The sequence below is a fragment of the Dermacentor andersoni genome, chromosome 11, assembly GCF_023375885.2.
Source record: "Dermacentor andersoni chromosome 11, qqDerAnde1_hic_scaffold, whole genome shotgun sequence".
Lineage (NCBI taxonomy): Eukaryota > Metazoa > Arthropoda > Arachnida > Ixodida > Ixodidae > Dermacentor > Dermacentor andersoni.
In genome coordinates, this window is record NC_092824.1 from 100,248,445 (window position 1) to 100,269,616 (window position 21,172).

Sequence of the window (21,172 nt, forward strand, 5' to 3'; positions counted from 1 at the left end):
TATTATTATTATTATTATTAGTGATATGATTTTGAAGCAGTAGTTGGCACCTCTATTGACGCCCACTACTCTTCTTTGAAGGGCAAAACTAAGCGCACGTAAAACGCTGAAGTTTGTCAAATTTCATGAACATTTGCGAAGTTCCGCTCATCAGTACTTATCTGCAAGTCAATACGCAAGAAAAGTTTTGCAGAAACTACCGACTGTGATTGTCAATATAGGCGGGTAGCCCGCACGAACGAGTGAACCAGCCAACCAACGTTTTCGTTGCCGAGTCCGACCATCGAGCACCACAGACCTCCGACCAACCACGCAAACGGCTGAGATATTCATAGAACTCTATTTACGCTAAAATACAACAGCATATTTACCGTCCACAAGAATCGTGTTCATGAGGCTGCTGCGGCGCTTTGGAACTAGAGGCCGCATCAGGGGGGAGGACAGGTCTCCCTTGAGGCACCTGGCGGTCTGCGTGTCGCACGTGTATCCAGCCGGACAGCAGTGCTCCCTGTCATCGCAGCAGACCGCCTGGTTGTAGGGGCAGCAGCCGTACGAGCCGCTTTGTAGCATGCAGCAGGTCTGGTTGTCCTCACACTCGTTGCCGTCCGGGCACATCTGGTTTGGCACTGTCGATGACAAGCACAGCCACCCCCCGTAAGCAGTCCATTGCAAAAATTTGCGCGTCCCCTAGAAAGGCCACTGTATAAAACGGCATGTACAGTGTGTTTCTGCGAACACTTAAAAAAAAAAAATTTTAATTGCCTGTGGCAGATAGCACAATTGTAGTCCATGAGCTGGTCTACTCGAAGAGGCGGACATGCACGAAAAATTTAAATGCATAATCGACTAACTGAAAAATCACTAATTAAGTTTTTAAGTGACTGCTCTATGGCGCATTGAAATTTACAAATTCTAGCCGTGGAGTTCGCAAGGCGGATGCACTTGGAACGATTTCTCTGGGTGACACCAGTTTCGAGATATTACTTCCCGAAATATGTGAAATGCATTGGCGTTCCAGTTACTTTTGTGCTTCAATGCATGAAGCGACGCATTGGTAAGAGAGTAAGCGGAACGAGAGCGCATTCCTACCGCAAGTTTGACGACGCATATCTCGTACAAGTGGATATGTTTTGCAGTCTCACCCGCTAGAATTTGTAAATTGCAATATGTGCCATAATAATTAAAGACATAGTGCTTTTTTATTAATTCGTGAATTATGCGCCTTAATTTTTGTGCAACTGATGTGCACCACTTTTCGTAGACCAGCCCGTGGACTATAATTGTGCTATCTGGTACAAGCAACTTAAATATATTTTTTTTATGTGTTCGTTGAAGCACCCTATATGAACTCGGCACTGCACGCTTTGCACGTGCCCATGCAATCTCGGAAGACACGCGAAACGACGCGGACTTTGCAGCGGCACCGCTAGATGGCGCAGCGTGTCCATTGGGAAGTGCGACAGAGGAGCACGGCTGCAGTACACAGCTCATACATGACGCGTTTCGGCGTCGGCAGTACAGCGTGCCGCTACATTGTTTGAATGCTAATCTTAGTAACGTCGACAGTCACCAAGACATGCGTTCTGGCGAATTTTTTCGCACATATTTTTAATCAATATATGACCGCTGCAACTGCGCATCGAGCCAGTGAACTCATGCGCACCAGCAGCATGTCATAGCCACTGAGTCATCCCGGCGGTCGCTCCGTGAAATTGTAATCCACAATGATTAAACAACGATTCATGGCTGCTCTGTGTATCGAAACTGCTTTGCACGGGAACATCAACTACGCGGTGTACATTCTCCTCTATACAATGTTGTTTCATACGATACCTACATTCCCCAAAGTTTTTAAGCATATTGCCGCCTGTCCGTCTTCATTACCGTTGTAATAACGATTTTTTGTTATACACTGAAGTTGGAAAATATTTGTGCTTAACAAGCGCACAATTGTGTTGTTATTGGCAGTTTCTTTACAGCCTATTTTGAGCACGCATGCTTTTGGAACAGTTTCTTTAAAAGAAATACCACGTTTCGAGGGAAGTAAACATTCGTTGACTTGGATATGAATGCGCTTCGTCGTCGTGATGTAACAGAAGGTATTGAAACAAACACTACCCGATAAAATCAACTTTCTTGGCGAAGAGAAATCTCACATACACCAAGAACGCTTTGTGCCGACTTTGAATGGGACGAGCACCACTGACCTGCAGTTTTCTCCTCATCGAAAAAAAAAGCCGATTTGTGATTACTGCGGATATATTTTTACTGTAATCCATTTTTAAATACCTTATCGCGAACGGAAACAATTCTTCATATGATCATCATCATCATCATCATAAGCCTGGTTACGCCCACTGCAGGGCAAAGGCCTCTTCCATACTTCTGCAACTACCCCGGTCATGTACTGATTGTGGCCGTGTTGTCCCTGCAAACTTCTTACTCTCATCCGCCCACCTAACTTTCTGCCGCCCCTGCTACGCTTCCCTTCCCTTGGAATCCAGTCTGTAACCCTTAATGACCATCGGTTATCTTCTATTCTCGTTACATGTTCTGACCATGCCCATTTCTTTTTCTTGAGTTCCACTAAGATGTCATTAACTCGCGTTTCTTTTCTCACCCAATCTGTTCTTTTCTTATCCCTTAACGTTACACCTATCATCCTTCTTTCCATAGCTCGTTGCGTCGTCCTCAATTTAATGTTCTCCTAACCGTAACTGATGTCAGTTTATTATTATTATTATTATTATTATTATTATTATTATTATTATTATTATTAGTGATATGATTTTGAAGCAGTAGTTGGCACCTCTATTGACGCCCACTACTCTTCTTTGAAGGGCAAAACAAAACTGAGCGCACGTAAAACGTTGAAGTTTGTCAAATGTCATGAACATTTGCGAAGTTCCGCTCATCAGTACTTATCTGCAAGTCAATACGCAAGAAAAGTTTTGCAGAAACTACCGACTGTGATTGTCAATATAGGCGGGTAGCCCGCACGAACGAGTGAACCAGCCAACCAACGTTTTCGTTGCCGAGTCCGACCATCGAGCACCACAGACCTCCGACCAACCACGCAAACGGGCGAGATAGTCATAGAACACTATTTGCGCTAAAATACAACTGCATATTTACCGTCCACAAGGATCGTGTTCATGAGGCTGCTGCGGCGCTTTGGAACTAGAGGACGCATCAGGGGGGAGGACAGGTCTCCCTTGAGGCACCTGGCGGTCTGCGTGTCGCACGTGTATCCAGCCGGACAGCAGTGCTCCCTGTCGTCGCAGCAGACCGCCTGGTTGTAGGGGCAGCAGCCGTACGAGCCGCTTTGTAGCATGCAGCAGGTCTGGTCGTCCTCACACTCGTTGCCGTCCGGGCACATCTGGTTTGGCACTGTCGATGACAAGCACAGCCACCCCCCGTAAGCAGTCCATTGCAAAAATTTTCGCGTCCCCTGGAAAGGCCACTGTATAAAATGGCATGTACAGTGTGCTTCAGTGAACACTTAAAAAAAAAAATTTAATTGCCTGTGGCAGATAGCACAATTCTAGTCCATGAGCTGGTCTACTCGAAGAGGCGGACATGCACGAAAAATTTAAACCCATAATCGACTAATTGAAAAATCACTAATTAAGTTTATAAGTGACTGCTTTATGGCGCATTGAAATTTACTACAGCTGCATATTTACCGTCCACAAGGATCGTGTTCATGAAGCTGCTGCGGCGCTTTGGAACTAGAGGCCGCATCAGGGGGGAGGACAGGTCTCCCTTGAGGCACCTGGCGGTCTGCGTGTCGCACGTGTATCCAGCCGGACAGCAGTGCTCCCTGTCGTCGCAGCAGACCGCCTGGTTGTAGGGGCAGCAGCCGTACGAGCCGCTTTGTAGCATGCAGCAGGTCTGGTCGTCCTCACACTCGTTGCCGTCCGGGCACATCTGGTTGGGCACTGTCGATGACAAGCACAGCCACCCCCCGTAAGCAGTCCATTGCAAAAATTTTTGCGTCCCCTGGAAAGGCCACTGTATAAAACGGCATGTACAGTGTGTTTCAGCAAACACTTAAAAAAAAATTTAATTGCCTGTGGCAGATAGCACAATTGTAGTCCATGAGCTGGTCTACTCGAAGAGGCGGACATGCACGAAAAATTTAAATGCATAATCGACTAATTGAAAAATCACTAATTAAGTTTTTAAGTGACTGCTTTATGGCGCATTGAAATTTACAAATTCTAGCCGTGGAGTTCGCAAGGCGGATGCACTTGGAACGATTTCTTAGGGTGGCACCAGTTTCGAGATATTACTTGCCGAAATCTGTGAAATGCATTGGCGTTCCAGTTAATTTTGTGCTTCAATGCATGAAGCGACGTTTTGTTAAGAGAGTAAATGCAACGAGAGTGGATTCTTACCGCAAGTTTGACGACGCATATCTCGTACAAGTGGATATGTCTTGCAGTCGCACTCGCTAGAATTTGTAAATTGCAATATGTACCACAATAATTAGTTAAAACAGTGCTTTTTTATTAATTAGTGGATTATGCACCTTAATTTTTGTGCAACTTATGTTCGCCACTTTTCGTAGACCAGCCCGTGGACTATAATTGCGCTATCTGGTACAAGCAGCTTAAATATATTTTTTTAAATTGTTCGTTGAAGCACCCTATATGAATTCGGCACTACACGCTTCGCGCGCACCCATGCAATCTCGGAAGCCACGCGAAACGACGCGGACTTTGCAGCGGCACCGCTAGATGGCGCAGCGTGTCCATTGGGAAGTGCAACAGAGGAGCGCTGCTGCATTACACGGCTCGTACATGACTCGTTTCGGCATCGGCAGTACGGCGTGTCGCTACATTGCTTGCATGCTAATCTTATTAACGTCGACAGTCATCAAGACAAGCGTTCTGGTGAATTTTTTTACACATATTTTTAATCGAAATACAACCGCTGCAACTGGGCATCGAGCCCGTGAACTCATGCGCACCAGCAACATGTCATAGCCCCAGAGTCATCCCGGCGGTCGCTCCGTGAACAATGATTAAACAACGATTCATGGCTGCTCTGCTTATCGAAACTGCTTTGCACGGGAACATCAACTACGCGGTGTACATTCTCGTCTATACAATGTTGTTTCATATGGTACGTGCATTCCCCAAAGTTTTTAAACATGTTGCCGCCTGTCCGTTTTCATTACCGTTATAATAACGATGTTTTGTTATACACTTAAGTTGGAAAATATTTGTGCTTAACAAGAGCCTATTTTGTGCACTCATGCTTTTGGAACGGCGTCTTTAAAAGAACTACCGAGTTTCGAGGGAAGTAAACATTCATTGACTTGGATATGAATGCGCTTCGTCGTCGTGATGTAACAGAAGGTATTGAAACAAACACCACCCGATAAAATCAACTTTCTTGGCGAACAGAAATCTCACATACACCAAGAACGCTTTGTGGCAACTTTGAATGGGACCAGCATGACTGACCTGCAGTTTTCTCCTCATCAAAAAAAGGCCGATTTGTGATTACTGCGGATATATTTTTACTGTAATCCATTTTTAAATACCTCATCGCGAACGGAAACAATTTTTCATATCATCATCATCATCATCATCATAAGCTTGGTTACGCTCACTGCAGGACAAAGGCCTCTTCCATACTTCTCCAACTACCCCGGTCATGTTGTGATTGTGGCCATGTTGTCCCTGCAAACTTCTTAATCTCATCCACCCACCTAACTTTCTGCCGCCCCCTGCTACGCTTCCCTTCCCTTGGAATCCAGTCCGTAACCCATAATGACCATCGGTTATCTTCTATTCTCGTTACATGTCCTGCCCATGCCCATTTCTATTTCTTGATTTCAACTAAGATGTCATTAACCCGCGTTTGTTCCCTCACCCAATCTGTTCTTTTCTTATCCCTTAACGTTACACCTATCATTCTTCTTTCCATAGCTCGTTGCGTCGTCCTCAATTTAAGTAGAACCCTTTTCGTAAGCCTCCAGGTTTCTGCCCCGTACGTGAGTACTGGTAAGACACAGCTGTTATAAACTTTTCTCTCGAGGGATAATGGCTACCTGCTGTTCATGATCTGAGAATGCCTGCCAAACACACCCCAGCCCATTCTTATTCTTCTGAATATTTCAGTCTCATGATCCGGATCCGCCGTTACTACCTGTCCTAAGTAGATGTATTCCCTTACCACTTCCAGTGCCTCACTACCTATTGTAAACTGCTGTTCTCTTCTGTTTACAATAGGTAGTGAGGCACTGGAAGTGGTAAGGGAATACATCTACTTAGGACAGGTAGTGACGGCGGATCCGGATCATGAGACTGAAATAATCAATCTAAAATCTCCTAGCGCGCGGAGGGGGTAGGGCCTCTCCTCAGTTTCCTTCCTCCATGGCGGGAGCCATTTTATTCACCGACGGCGCAACGTCACTATGAGACCATGACGTCAATACTCCTCGATCGGAGGGCGGGTGACTTGAACTGCGCTAGAGGTACGCGGACGCTTCAGAACGCATTTTCTCTTAAAATAAGTCTCTTCTTCGCACGAAACAAACGTTTCGAGGTTTCTGGGACGGTATTTCAACAGTCCACGTTGACTTAATAACAACCTTTAGTGTCCCTTTAATTATTAATCCTGAGCTCCCCACTGCGACATGCCTCGTGATTTCTGGCACCCACAATCATTCTTTTTTTGTTTTGTTTTGCTTGCTTTGTGAAGAAAAGTCCAGGCATGTGCCTCAAATTGAACTATAGCCTTCACTTTGCGTCCAGGCCTCTTCTGTTTTCCTATGTGAATGGAGTAAGATGACATTCACTTTTTCTATAGCTTCACCCTGTGCAGTATGCTAGCTGAGTACTGCACTAACTACCGTGTTATAGGTTCACGATTCGCAGTGCCTTTGTGTATTTTTATAACAAATGGTCGAAGTTAGCATTACTAAAAGCTCTGAGACGCAAAATTTACTTTGTAAATCTGTAGCATAGCAGCAGTGATGATACATACCACAGTTCTAAAAACTACACATATCATTCTGTCTGAAGCATGCAAATGTACTCTTAGTACTCTTGTATTACTCTTATTCTTCATGCTCTTGTACTTAGTAATATTCATAAACTCTTAGTAGCCCTATACTTGGAACTTTATATTGAGTGCATGTTAGGTTTTTCTAACGCTTTCGATCTTGTCTGCCATGAACTTTATCTTAAGCTCACTAAACTAAATCTTGACGCTAACATTCTTGCATAGATAAAAAAAAGCTTTGTTGAACTGACAGCAATTTGTAATGACCAATGGCTACGATTCTTCTCTCTGCCCTCTCCTTTCAGGATTGCCCCAAGGTTCTGTCCTTAGATCCTTTCTCTTCATAATATACATAAGCGATTTACCTGATTGTATTAACTCTTCTATTAGGCTTCTGGCAGACGACTGTTGTATATCACCTAACTTCCTCTGATACTTACAAATCACTACTACATTCTGACGTTAACAATATTTCTTATTGGTGTAACACATGGAAAATGAAACTCAACGCAATGAAGTGCAGACTAACTAGTCCTGTCTTTCTAGTGTTTCATCTATGAAAACAGCGTTAAGGCTTCCGTCCCTTTCCTTCCGCAGGAAAATAGCATGTCTCTCCTTATTTCATAAGATTTACTGCTGTAACCCTCATCTTAAGCAAAGAATACTTTCCCATCCTTCATTCATATCCTCTCGCATCGACGATCACCGTCAAGTGTTTGTTCCTCATTGTCACGCTAACCAACACTTTCATCCTTTCGTTTGTCAAATTTGCAATGATCGGAACCATTTGCCCACCACCATTGTATCTATTACGGACCCCAGTGACGTTAAAAATGCTCTTGAATATGTTACCTGATACCTGCATTGTGTTTTTGGTATTTATTGTTACCACTCCCTTCTGCAACGCCCGATGGTCCCTGAAGGTATTGAAATAAACAAGTAAATAAATACCTTGAGATGTTTTCCCTTCGGGACCATAGTACAATAGGGAGGAGATGGCGCACGTCATGAGTATATAATGAGCGCCTGGATGACGTTCCAAGGTCTACAGACAGTGTAATGCTTTCGCATTCCCACACATGGGCAGTCTTAAGTGTGTGTGTTAAATTTTTTAGATGTTCAAATATTAACGGACTTACATTGCTTTTCTTTTTCTGGTGACTGTCTTTTTTCCCGTCTAAGCACTGTCACAAAGTTACCTGTTTTTACCACACAAGATGCGCTTACATGCATCTGAAATTTCCAGATTTCTGTCGCTGATTGTACCGTGTAACAGACTTGTGTATATTAAAACAGAAGCACGAATGACACAAGCAACACACACAAGAAAAACCACGGAACACAGTGCTGAAGTATTGCGTGGTCTTTCTTGTCTTTGTGGTGCATGTCCTTGGTGGTGCAATTCGAATATGCATGCATTTTAACCAACTAGCCCGATGACCGCCCTTCTCAGACACGTATCCAATCAGATCGCGTGTGCGGCGCGAATGCTGGTGTACATTCTGGAACCTATTTGAGCCCTAGCGAATATGCTAGAATGTAGTATCGCCAGGAATTTCTTGCTGATGCCATTCTATTTAATAATTAATTGCAGTTAGTTTTCTTTTCATTCATTACTGTTCTGAATGCCGAGCTGTCAATGAAGAATTTGTTGGAAATTCAAAGAAACATAAATCCGTTATGTTTTCAGCAAGGTACTTTTTGGCCATTTACTTTTTCTGGCTGATGAAGAAAGCCTGCGAAAATCTAAAAGCTGTTTTTTGATGTGGGCGGACAGTTAGCATGTCTTTCATTTCTCGTAAGCTTTCTTTATCAGCCGGAAAAAACTGAACGGTCAGAGAGTACCCGCCTGGCTGAAAATGTGCCAGCTTTAAGTTTCTTCCAATTTCCCATAAACTCTTCATTGATATCACACCATTTAGAGCAGACGTAAAAGAAATAGCTCATTGCAATTAATTAATAAATTTAATGGCATCAACAAAAAAATTGGCGGCTGCTCTACTCGACTGTGAACAATATCCACTTGGTCATCTTCGTGTTGAATGGCCTGTCTTTTTTAAAAACTGGATGCATGATAGCTGGAGCACCCTGTATACTGTGAGACATATATTAATAGCCAAACTACTTGGCCCGTAGATCAAATTTTCGACGACCGACGACCCGACGACTGTGCTCGCCGCTATCATTGAGCTTCGAGTGCCACTTGTTTTCTGAGACACAAGTTTGGCCAGTGAAGAGTTGGGCTGATGACTCACAGTTACTACCATGCCCATTACCGCGACCACAATGTTACAATATCACTTAAAATTATAAGTGCAATTCATATGTTCCGCTTGCTACAAAAAAGAATCGGGCTATGAGAGGTTCAGTTTTGTGCTAACAATTAACAATGCATCGACAATCATTTACCGTTACGGAGGCTGGCCACGCTCCTGAGTGCAGGAACAATTGGGTCCACCTTCTTGACCATAGCCACGGTGTGGTTGGTGGTCGCATGAACACACTGGTGCGTAGACACCCTGCACTGGTACCCCTCAGGACAGCAGCTACTGTGATCACTGCAGCACTCGGCGTGCTGATAAGGGCAGCAGCCGTAATGGCCGGATGTGAGGAGGCAACAGGTCTGGCCATTGAGGCAGTAGTTTCCATCAGGGCACCGGACCTTTCCTACCGACGATTCTGAAGAAAGCATGCCAGTGGAAACAGACAGCGGCGTAAGTATGTCCATTACAAAGTCAATCAAGTTGCGAGCTTCTGTATTGTAAGGGCATTATGGAGCACTACGTTGATATCGATCGATAGATTGCACTTATGCAACAAGGAATGTCAGTCTTAGTCGGAAAACAAGCTCGGTGAATGAAAATAACAACATCAAAAAAAAATGTTGACAGGTGGCCGGCCGTGTTAAACAGAGTGACACTAGATTTCGTGAGACCAGTGAAGGGGGCAATTTTTTCAGGACTATGTCAGGACTTCACAACATAGCACCCACGAGGGCCACCCGCTGCCCGAAGGCCGGATTGTGAGAGTCGTGTGGGAAAATTCAGGCATCTGTGGGAAGTGGTGCGGTACTTAGCCTCCAGGATGAGCAAGAAACAACAATTTTGTTGCCAAACAGCCCGTGCACTCTATGAGCCGCTGGTCTCAAGTGTATTGAAACAAAGAGTTGTGAGCATGTGCGATCTTTCGTTGGAAACTCAATACCGGTGCCGAGATAGCATTATTGGCGCAGTGTCAATATAACTGAATCGAACTTCCATTGCCCTACTGTGCATTTCGATGGAATGTCAACTGTACCTGGTAGTGCCTGCAAACCAATGCTTTTGCTTAAGGTTGTTCGGCATTTTTCATCCAATTCACAAATATTTGATCACACAGCAGCGTGTCAGCAGTGGATCTAGTAAAACTTGTTTGAGACTCAGTGCTAGGCTTATATAGATAGCAAGCCATTCTCCATTGACGTACTTTAGGGCGCTCATAATAAACTGACGAATGATTAACTGGCAGTGGATTATCATTTGAACAATTCAATTACAACTACAAATAAATTCCTCTGTGCTTTCCTAGGTGTCATTATTTATTGGCTTCGCTTATATGGTTGTGACCAGAAAACGTCGCACCCTTCTGTTCCCCTTTTTCTCGTTCATTGTGTGTTGAGGGTTACTTAAGACTAATTATGCGACTAGGCAGAATGGAAGATATAATCTGAGTATCTCCAAACAACCACAAACAACATTACGTTGGTTCTCTCGAGCTACGTGTCATTTAGGTATTTTTAAATCTTGGTGCATGATGGTTGGGACACCCTGTATACGGTGCCCCGGCTAACGTTAGCCAAGTTGTTCAATGAATAGAATGATCAAAATTACGTGGTGCGAGCTGTGCTTCTAAAACATATAGTGTTCGGTTGTCAAATCTCTGAGGTTGAACAGCTTGGCTAACATTAGCTGGGACGCACGGTATAGCTGTGCCAGCGTCAACGTTAAATTAAAATCTTAGGGCTATCGCTACGAAACAATAATTGAGCAGGTCCTCGATGTGTGTCTGCAGGCTGGTAATTGTGTTAGGTCAGGAGTCGCAAAATACAGCTTCACAAATGATGAAGCTGGTAATTCGTCGTATCCTGTCTGTGACTGAGTTACTACCTTGCCCTCTACCGCGACCACAACGTTACAATATCACCTAAAAGTATGGGTGCACTTCATATGTTCTCCTTCCGGCTAAAAAGAGCCGGGCTATGAGAGGTAAAGTTTTGCCCTAACAAATAACGAAGCATCAACAGTCATTTACCGTTACGCGTGTTGGCCATGCTCTCGAATGCAGGAATGATTGGGTCTACCTTTGTGTCGAAAGCGTTTTGCACGAGAACATCGACTATGCGGTATACATTCTCCTCTATAGAGTGTTGTTTCGTGTGATGCCTGCATTCCCCAAAGTTTTTTAAGCATAGAGACGTCTGTCTTCATTACAGTTATAATCATGATGCTGTCTTCTTGCACACTGAAGTTAAAAAATATTTGTGCTTACAAGTCCCCACAATTACGTTGTTATTGGCAGTTTCCTTACAGCCTATTTTCCGCAGTAATGCTTTCGGAACGAGGTCTTTAATGAAAAGAGCTACTGCGTTTCGAGGAAAGTAAACATTTGTTGATCTGGATATGAATGTTGCTGTGTGCTTCATCCCTGTGATGTAATAGAAGGTATTGTAACAAACTCTACCCGATAAAACCAACTCTTAATCTCACAGACACCGAGAACGCTCTGTGCCAAAATTGCATGGCACGAGCATGCGTGACCTGCAATTTAAAAGCAACAGTCGATTTGTGATCGCTGTGGAGGAGATATGTTTACTGTAATCCATTTTTTAAATCTCTTATTGAGAACTCCAGCGAGAACGGAAACGGATTTCTCATAGTTCCTATGAAAAAAAAACAAAAAAAAACACGCCTTTTGATTCGGCACTCTCACTGCCGGTGCACATTGAAATAGAACCTGGAGATGCAGTTAAGTTTCTGAGGGCTGCAGAGCTACTACACACACATCGAGATGGCAATGCTCCCTCGTTGATGATTTAAGCAACGCTGCACTGAAAATACATATAAATTTGGGTTTAGCTTACATCTTGCGTTCGGTGAAAGCGTTTGCGCCAGAAAACCCGACAGAACGACAAATGTATGAGCAAATTAACAAATGAATCAACAAAATTACACTAGGCGGCATACCAGCCACTTCAATCAATGCAGCATTCGTGAAGCTTGGCAGCTTCCGCACCGCAGGCACCGTGTGGTCAGCCAGCTGGCACGTCTGCGTGGCGACACGGCACTGGTAGCCTCTGGGACAGCACGTCAGGTGGTCCGTGCAGCACACAGCTTCGGGCAGCGGACAACAGCCGTATTTACCGCTTGTCAATTGGCAGCAGGTCTGGCCATTTAGACACTTGTGTCCGTCGGGGCACATGATGCCTTTAGGACGAGGGATTGAAGGTAAAATGTAATGAAGTGCACTTGGTGTTGACATGGTGCCATACTGCGTTGGCATTTTTCGCATTCCCTAATCTTCCGGGCTTTCCCGAATTGTTTCTGTGAAGACTCGCTGGCAGTATATGACACTGGCGATTAAAATAAAAAGGGTATACAGCTTAAAAGTTAGTGCCACTACACGATTTTCAACAATTCTACTAGTAAGTGGCAAATCTGTTGTAATTCACTACAAGAGTTGACTGAATCATGTGTAGACTTGTAATGGATTATGCTCAGTTCCTTCTGGCATGCCACTAGATTCGCAATAACCACTGGATCGGTACAGTGTCCCCTATCCAAAGCAACCGCAGCAAAAATTCTCTTTTTTTTTCGTGAATTCCAGGCACAGGGACAAGCGAATGTGGCACCCTACCGTGGATTGACAAAGCAGCGCGTAGAAACACTAATGTCTTTCGGTGCCAATATGACAGAGTCTTGCAGTTATGACCTAGGAAGTGAACCAATCATGTTCCTATGCTTGTCATGCATTAGTTCAGGCGTGGAATAACGTAACGCAATACGTCATTAAAGCAGGTATACCTGGGACTGAACAAACGACCGTGAGCCTTTAAAGCGCCCCTAAACCACCTAGAGGTCGAAATTTAATTGTGGTGTTGTAGTTGTGCACGACTCTGCAGCGAACATTTTGCCGGGAGAATTTTTCATAATGGTGCCGTAACAGCCGAGAGAGAGAGAGAAAATAATCCAGAGAAAGGCAGGGAGGTTAACCAGAGGTAGTTCCGGTTGGCTACCCTGCACAGGGGGAAAGGTTAAGGGGGATAAAAAGAGAAACAGAGTGGAAGGGGGAGATAGAAAGAAAGAGAGACAAGTGCGAACAAAGCGCTTACACTACAGAGCGGTAGGGGCGGCATTCTTAGAGTCTGTCGTGAAGCCCCGTAGACCGCAGGAATCTTAATAACGCGAGTAAGGCCTTCAACGCGGATGTTCTTTCGGAGCATTGGCCTAAAGCTTTTAGTTCTGATGGTGGACGATTGTCCAACTGGTCCAGTACTCTGCACATCACTTGTCTCTGAGCACTATATCGCAGGCAGACACATAACACCCGAGCTACACACGTTTGATGATCTAAACGAGGCCCTCGCTCATTTCGCTTTTTCCTTTGCTTCTCTCTATTTGTCTGTTGGTCTCCTTGCCGAGAGCTCCTCCACAGGTCACATGACATACGTCATTGCCAATGTGCTTTTCAAGACGCTGTTCACTTCCGGTTACCGCGATTCCGCGCTTCTCGGCTACCCGCTCTTGCTAGCATGCCAGCTCGTGCTCTCACGAAGCGTGCCGCTATGGACTATGTGTTGTGCGCACATCTAGAAAGGCTCGCCAATATAATGGATCCGTGCGGTGACACACCGTGATTGTGGTGACGATGTAGGTTGCTACGTTCTGCTGTTTTCGCCGACTGGCCGTTAGCCTGTTCCGCGCTAATGCGTGGCGAGTAAAAACGCAGAGGAAAACATTTGCTGCAGGAAGGTGACAAAAGTCATTGCTAAGGGAAAAGACGAGTACACAGCACGCATATTTCCTTAGCATATGTCTTAATGCTTGTGTCCTGGAGGCGGCGTACCACGCTTTCCGGGAGCTCGGCATGCAACTAGGGGAGTTACACAAGTGAGCAAAATATGCGTTCATTAGAATATTACTAGGTTAACTAATTGAAACAGCTCCAATTCGCTCAAGCCAGGCATTGTGCAGCATGTCATCATGGGGCATCCAGTGTCATGTCGTTTCCTTTTTCCAATCGGCACTGTTGCAGCCAAGCACCGCCCACAGATGCCCTCTAGCCATCACAAAACACTGTCGGGCTCTGTTCGTGCAGCTAATCAGACATAAGCATGACTGTATTGGAACGCGAGTGATTTTCCACTTGCGTTCCGAATCGTTACCGATTCCGAAATGAGCACAAGCAAGCAACATGACTAGGAAGAGTAGGGAGCACGCATATCTGCTAGAAGACTAACCAGAAGTCATAGATTCTTGTTAGACCAATTGACAGCGTTTGCTCCTGTTGACATCAGCAGATGCACCCTCTTGACGTCGCGACAAGCACTGGGGAAACCAGGATAATTTTTTTTTATTCTGTGGCGTATCTGTGGCACGCAGCGCTGCTGCATTTGGCATCATTGATAGTGATGGCATTCTGAATTCGATGCGCGTGTTTACTCAAGATGGTTAAAGAATATCGGAGGTGGTTTAGGCACCCTTTAAAGGAGTATATCGACAAGACATGTTGGCTTTTTAGTTGTTGTTCAATGAAAGTCCACACTATCTTATCCCTAGAAATGACAATCGCTATAGTGTCAGAGTGCCCTAAATAATTTAATAGCAAAGTTGTTTCTACAAGCCAATTTAGGTATTTGCGAAAAGTGAGTACATCATGATGTCATGATACATTGGTTCAATCCTCTCCTGTGATCTATGTGGCTGCCACATGCTTGTTAATTTTGAACGCTGTGTGTACCTTGGCGTGCTGCCGCCACTTTTGCTTATTGCATACGTCTGTTTCTAACTTCTCTTTCTTGCCTCTTTCGTGGGCTGACCGCGATAATAGCGCTGTCTCAAGCAAACTCGCTGCTGATGACTGATGATTGACTGCGATGATAATGATAATTATTATGATGGTGATGTCTGATCAGAATTCTCACCTCAAGTTCCCCCTCAAAAGGCATTGTCTTTCATTGGCTTGAACTTCCATTTTCTTTTTTATATATATATAAAGAACATCATCCTACACAGTGTCAGAAAAGCTTTCTCTGCGTTATGAGGTCGCGATAACGTTGATGACATCATTTCGCGACCAAATTTTGTATCAAGTGCAAATACCTATAAGTATTTTTCCTACCTTCATACTTGCAAAGCGTAATCTTCTGACGCGCGCAAAAAATGCGTGGTGCAGTTTATACCACTTCAAGAATGTGCATCAGAACTCTGCCCAGGGCTCTAACCATTATGCAACAGCTGGTTTCTGCAAGCTAACATATACCATGCACCTACATTTTTAACTCATGTAACCTTATCGGAAAATGCACGGAATTGCGTAATGTTTATTAGTTTCGTGTAAGTAATAGCATTAGAAAAATGGAATATGCATGCGCATAATCTCTCGAGTTCGGGTAGCAGCCGAGGTGATGTGTTGGCAGAACAGTAACTGCCTTGCTAGTCATGATGCTTTCATTATTCTTTGCATGAAACCTATATAACACATATCGGCGGAAAATGTATAGCAGCTTTTTACACACAACTGCGGTGTCACGCGCCGGTGACGCGACACCTGCATGGTGATGCAGTTAAGCTCTGTAAGTGTTGCATTAAATGATGTAGCCAAAACATGTTACCTGAGACCTGACAAACACTAAGAGACATCAGAATGACTACAAAACTCACCGTTGTTTAAGCAATACCTCATTTTTCGCACATTATGGTTATTGTAAAATAGGCCTGATGCTACCAAAAATAATAGTCATGCAGTTGTTAGCAGTGCTGCATAGCCCACAAAAGAGAGTAATAGTTTCAAGTGTTAGTGCTCTGTTTCTCACGTATGAACACAGTAAACAAGCGCTATGTTAATGTCGTGGCTGTTAGAACAAGTAGTCTTGCGAATGTCGATTACTTGCAGACGCCGAAACTCAGCTTTCAACGCACCGTCTTCGAATTCCTGTTATCAGTTATACGAAGGTCTGCAGAAGTTTTCCACAAGTTTTGTGTCAAAGCACATGCATTTGTTAAAATAGTGACTCATGTATGTCTGCGGCATCATGTGACACATTGTTTCTTCTTTCAGGACGAGACAATGACGAACACCTTGGACGCAGTTAGTTCCGTCGGTTAGTACGATCATGATGACCTTGTATTCTTACCAGTCGTGAAAGTCGGCAGGGGCATTGTCTTCGCTGCATCTCTTAGATTGTGTCGAGAATGCATAGGCATCGTTTCACCAGTGGCTATCTTGACGCACTTCTGCAAGGTTATTATGCAGCGGAACCCCTCAGGGCAGCAGCTGCCGAAATCTTCACAACACGTTGCTCGCGGGTAGGGACAACAGTTGTACGTCTCGTCGAACAGCTTGCAGCAGGTCTGGTTGTTGAAACACATCCTCCCATCCGGACAGTGTATTAGCCGTCCTGGTCGAAAATTGCATCTCGGAAATATTGGTTTTTTTGGAAGACAACCACACCAGCTAGGCGAAATGCAGCGTTTCCACCCACCGAATAACGTACACACGCATACAGATACTCTCTGTTTCGTCATGTCACGCTTAGCACTACATGGCAGCCTAAGTATTCTTGAGTAAAAAATTGGGTTACTCCACTCTTTTGGTGAAGGATACTAGCTATGTTGACCAACAAGAAGTAGTTCTACGATAACTGAGTACCGCATCTTCTTTTCTCTGTTGTTGCATCATAGCCACGCTGATATTTATGGCATACAGGCGGTGATGTATGGTGCCTGTCAAGGGGCCCTCACTAGGCCTGGACATTTTGAGCTGACAAGCGCACCACATACAATACGCGCTAATGATTGTCTCTCCAAAGTATCACACTGCTACGCGCCGTGAAAAACATCTGCCATTTGAAATTCTAAATGCCGTGCGCCCTTATCGCACACGCCGTGCTCACAGCCGGAAAGGCGACGTCAGTCGCACAAATGCGCCTACATAGATGGCAATGCTGTGACGTCACTCACAGTGACACGTGACTTCGAGAAATATTCGAGGCAACATCAGTTATTTGTTTGATATCTGTTCCTTCTGTAGTCTACTTAATGTTTAGAGACACAATCAAACCTACAAACCGTATCTCTTCAAGTCTGTGTTTCACTTTACACCACGGCATAACAAGGGGGGACATACTTTCTCGTCTACTTGTTCCCACGTTGTGCAGTTGTGCACGTAGAGAACAAAACTATCTGCCATTTGCTACCCGGTTCATGCGTGATCGTGCTCTTTAATCTGGTTGGGTCTGCCTTAGTGCATGTGAATGTGACACTGACTCCGGAACTTCCCCATTATGAAGTGTCTCAGTACTCACCACGCAGTTTTGAGACGTTAAGCTTCACGTTTTTCATTTTTACTTCGTTACATGCTTTGAAGGGTCGGTGGAAAATTAATTATTACGTCAACCAAATATTGATGATGATAGTTTTGTGTTAACACACGGACACGAACCTGGGGAAAGTAGCCCTTAACAACTTCGCTGTAAGAAAGGGAGCCACCTTTATGCACTTAAAGGCAACAAAAAGAAAAGGGGGGGAGGGTGGGGAGGGCATCAATTTCTTTTCTCATGATCTTTCAGAAAACAAACGGCCCTGAACCTAAAACTTCATGGCTTACCATCAGACTTCTGTGGTGGCAATTCAACAGGCTCGGGAACGATGCTGTCGACTTTCTGGAGCATCGCTACTGTGTGGTTGCTTGCGGCGTGGATGCATTGCCGAGTAGAGACCTTGCAGCGGAAACCCTCGGGGCAGCAACTGGTGTGGTCACTGCAGCACTGCGCGTGAACGTACGGGCAGCAGCCGTACCGCCCCGACTTTTGAAGGCAGCAGGTCTGGGTATCCTGGCAGAAAGCTCCATCGGGGCATCGAATCAGCTCACCTGCACAGTGGGTATCTGTTAGTGGCGCACATGGAACCAGACCACATAAATGTTACTTTGGCAGTAACCACTTCCCATCAAACGCAGGTGCTCAGGTAAACATTAAGCTTTGTGCCTTATTTATCTTGCTTCGTTGATAATTTCACTGAACTGTGTATTTAGTGCCGGTAACATTTAGTGGCGACTGCTACGCATGTATGGCAATTGCCATTACATTGCAAAATAAAAAAAAGCATTATCTAGACACCCAGAACTATCTCTTTAGGCTGGTATTAATGCATTTCAAAACCCATATATTGGCGGGGGGAGGGTTTTGCGCGTGAAAAACATTGTACAAGATTTTCTCGTCATTTTAAAATATCATACCATAAAGGGTTCCTGCATTATTTCCATACCCACCATTTTGTTTCCTCTGTTGTTTCTTTTCTTCCAGAGGCCAGCGCAACCGTTATGCAGGTATTAACGCATTTCTATAACGAAGAATATTATTACGGTCATGTTTGCTTCCTGTCTAAAGGCCTGCCGAAACGTTTCGAAAAACAGAGCACCGGACAGAATATTGTGTGTCGGTGAAGTATGCGTTCATACGCATGCGCATTTCTTTCTGCCGACCTCTAAGCACTTTGTTGAAGGCGGCACCATGTGGACCCTGCCTCGACACATTTTGGTTGGGCAATGTTCTTCTCCCTCTCTTTCTTTTTCTTATTCTTTTTTATTTATTTTAATAAATGTCCCTCTCTTCCTTTCGGCAACTGCCTTGCTCGACAAGGGCTCAGCGTTGAGCACTGAGATCTAGAAATATTGCACCATTCTTTTATTGCAAAATACAGAGAGAAATTAAATATACCCAAAGTATTCATTTAGCGCGTTAACTTCGAGAAAGAAATGAGCTTAAAAGGGCACCTCACCAGTTTTGGGCATTGCGAACCAATAAGCGCGGTGCGTTGGTCACGCGCTTACATTCGCGTCTTCAAAGTATCCCTTTGAAAATGTTCATGACCTTTATGTTTCCTTGTCCCTTATGTAAACTTCAGGAAACATAATTTGTGCTTGCTGCATCCTTACTCATCCTGTTGAACGACTTGAAGAAACAACCTGAATCTTTCCTGTAGGATGTTTTCTTTGTGTTCACAACAGGATGTTACCTGGGTGTGCAATCTATTTTACCTGGCTGTTTACTCCCTTGAGTGCACATCCAGGTAGCATGGAGTGCACACAGTGATTATATATTAACACATGCTGCAGATGGGTCGTCTACCTGTAAGATGTATTAAATACTGATGCATCTAGGTGGGAAAAGGGGGATGGGACGCCTGCACCCAACTCCCCCATTGTTTTAGCAGCATCTGATGCATTGATGGCCAGATGCAATCAACGCTACAGACATCAAAGCCTCACAGAGGGAATTAGCTCTAACTAACGGTAATGATCGCGCGGTAGCTGGAGATGCGGTGGCATGACGCGCAGTTGGATCCAACCGTTGCACAGCACGAGAGCAGCTTAAGTTTCAAACTAAAGACCATGCAGCCTCCTTCTCGAAAGAGCTCCACTAGTCAGACAATCAAGGGAGCATGCATTAGTGGCTCTAGCTTCATTCTGAATGATTATGGCAAGTGACTTGGAAACTTGTGACTTGAGAAGCTTGTTGATGTTATACAGTTGACGTAAAGGCAGAGAGTGTTTACATTGGCAGTGAAGCTGGCCTCTTGGCACGACGGCAAAGCGGCAGTTCAGTTTCTCCTATACCATATAATAGTGAACAAGGTGCATAGCGAAAATTACGCGCAATTGTAACCAAAGTGACGTCTTACCAGTGACCTCAGGAGTCGCCGAAGAAAGCAGTACAGGCTGGACCTTCTGGACCATGGGCATGGTGTGGTTGGTGGCTGCATGCAGACACTGATGCGTGGATACCTTGCAGGTGTATCCTTCAGGACAGCAACTTGCGTGATCGCTGCAGCACTGTGCGTGCGCGTACGGACAGCAGCCATACTGGCCGCTTGTCAGGAGGCAGCACGTCTGGCCGTCCTTGCAGTAGTTTCCATCGGGACAACGGATGTTCTGTACGGACAATTCTGCAGAAAATGGAGAAGTGCAAGTTTGCGAGTAGTTCCAGTCTTGGCTTGAAAGGGTGTTGCTTATATCTGGGGCCATCTCTGGGACTGCGGACAATGGAAGAGACTGGGAGGGGGCGTTGCGCAAGATGATTGAAGCCAAATGAATTGGTCCCAACACGCAATCGTCATGTGAGAGCGCGCGGTCGGTTGTAGTGTTTCCGGTCCGTCCGCGCTTTGCGCACTCTGCAGGCAGAGCAGCCAAACAAGTGCCACATCAATTAAAAACTACCGGGATCCAAACTTTCCTCGGCATGACCATGGCTAGAGTTCGATGCCTGTTAATGACCTTTATGTTTCCTTGTCCCTTATGTGAACTTCAGGAAACATAATTTGTGCTTGCTGCATCCTTACTCATCCTGTTGAACGACTCGGAGAAACAACCTGAATCTTTCTTGTAGGATGTTTTCTTTGTGTTCGCAACAGGATGTTACCTGGGTGTGCAATCTATTTTACCTGGCTGTTTACTCCCTTGAGTGCACATCCAGGTAGCATGGAGTGCACACAGTGATTATATATTAACACATGCTGCAGATGGGTCGTCTACCTGTAAGATGTATTAAATACTGATGCATCTAGGTGGGAAAAGGGGGATGGGACGCCTGCACCCAACTCCCCCATTGTTTTAGCAGCATCTGATGCATTGATGGCCAGATGCAATCAACGCTACAGACATCAAAGCCTCACAGAGGGAATTAGCTCTAACTAACGGTAATGATCGCGCGGTAGCTGGAGATGCGGTGGCATGACGCGCAGTTGGATCCAACCGTTGCACAGCACGAGAGCAGCTTAAGTTTCAAACTAAAGACCATGCAGCCTCCTTCTCGAAAGAGCTCCACTAGTCAGACAATCAAGGGAGCATGCATTAGTGGCTCTAGCTTCATTCTGAATGATTATGGCAAGTGACTTGG

The 21,172-nt window shown here is 44.8% G+C and overlaps 2 protein-coding genes across 12 annotated transcripts in view; one reads left to right on the plus strand and one right to left on the minus strand.

Moving 5' to 3' along the window:
- The window catches only part of FipoQ (F-box/LRR-repeat protein FipoQ), a 695,691-nt gene that overhangs the window by 616,253 nt on the left and 58,266 nt on the right, over window positions 1-21,172 (plus strand). For all 3 annotated transcript variants that reach the window (XM_055075220.2, XM_055075221.2, XM_072285447.1), the window contains one exon: window positions 16,336-16,378. The gene's annotated coding sequence lies outside the window, so the exon portion shown is untranslated. The remainder of the gene's footprint in view (window positions 1-16,335; window positions 16,379-21,172) is intronic.
- Window positions 1-21,172, minus strand: part of LOC126539144 (uncharacterized) — a 62,469-nt gene that overhangs the window by 5,633 nt on the left and 35,664 nt on the right. For 4 of the 9 annotated variants that reach the window (XM_055075215.2, XM_055075213.2, XM_055075210.2 and 1 more), the window contains 7 exons: window positions 19,959-20,222; window positions 17,884-18,147; window positions 12,243-12,482; window positions 9,430-9,699; window positions 3,687-3,941; window positions 3,136-3,390; window positions 372-626 (listed from right to left, as the gene is read on the minus strand). In XM_055075215.2, coding sequence (XP_054931190.1) covers window positions 372-626; window positions 3,136-3,390; window positions 3,687-3,941; window positions 9,430-9,699; window positions 12,243-12,482; window positions 17,884-18,147; window positions 19,959-20,222 — 1,803 coding nt within the window. The remainder of the gene's footprint in view (window positions 1-371; window positions 627-3,135; window positions 3,391-3,686; window positions 3,942-9,429; window positions 9,700-12,242; window positions 12,483-17,883; window positions 18,148-19,958; window positions 20,223-21,172) is intronic. The other 5 variants (XM_055075212.2, XM_055075214.2, XM_055075211.2 and 2 more) reach the window with 5 other exon arrangements.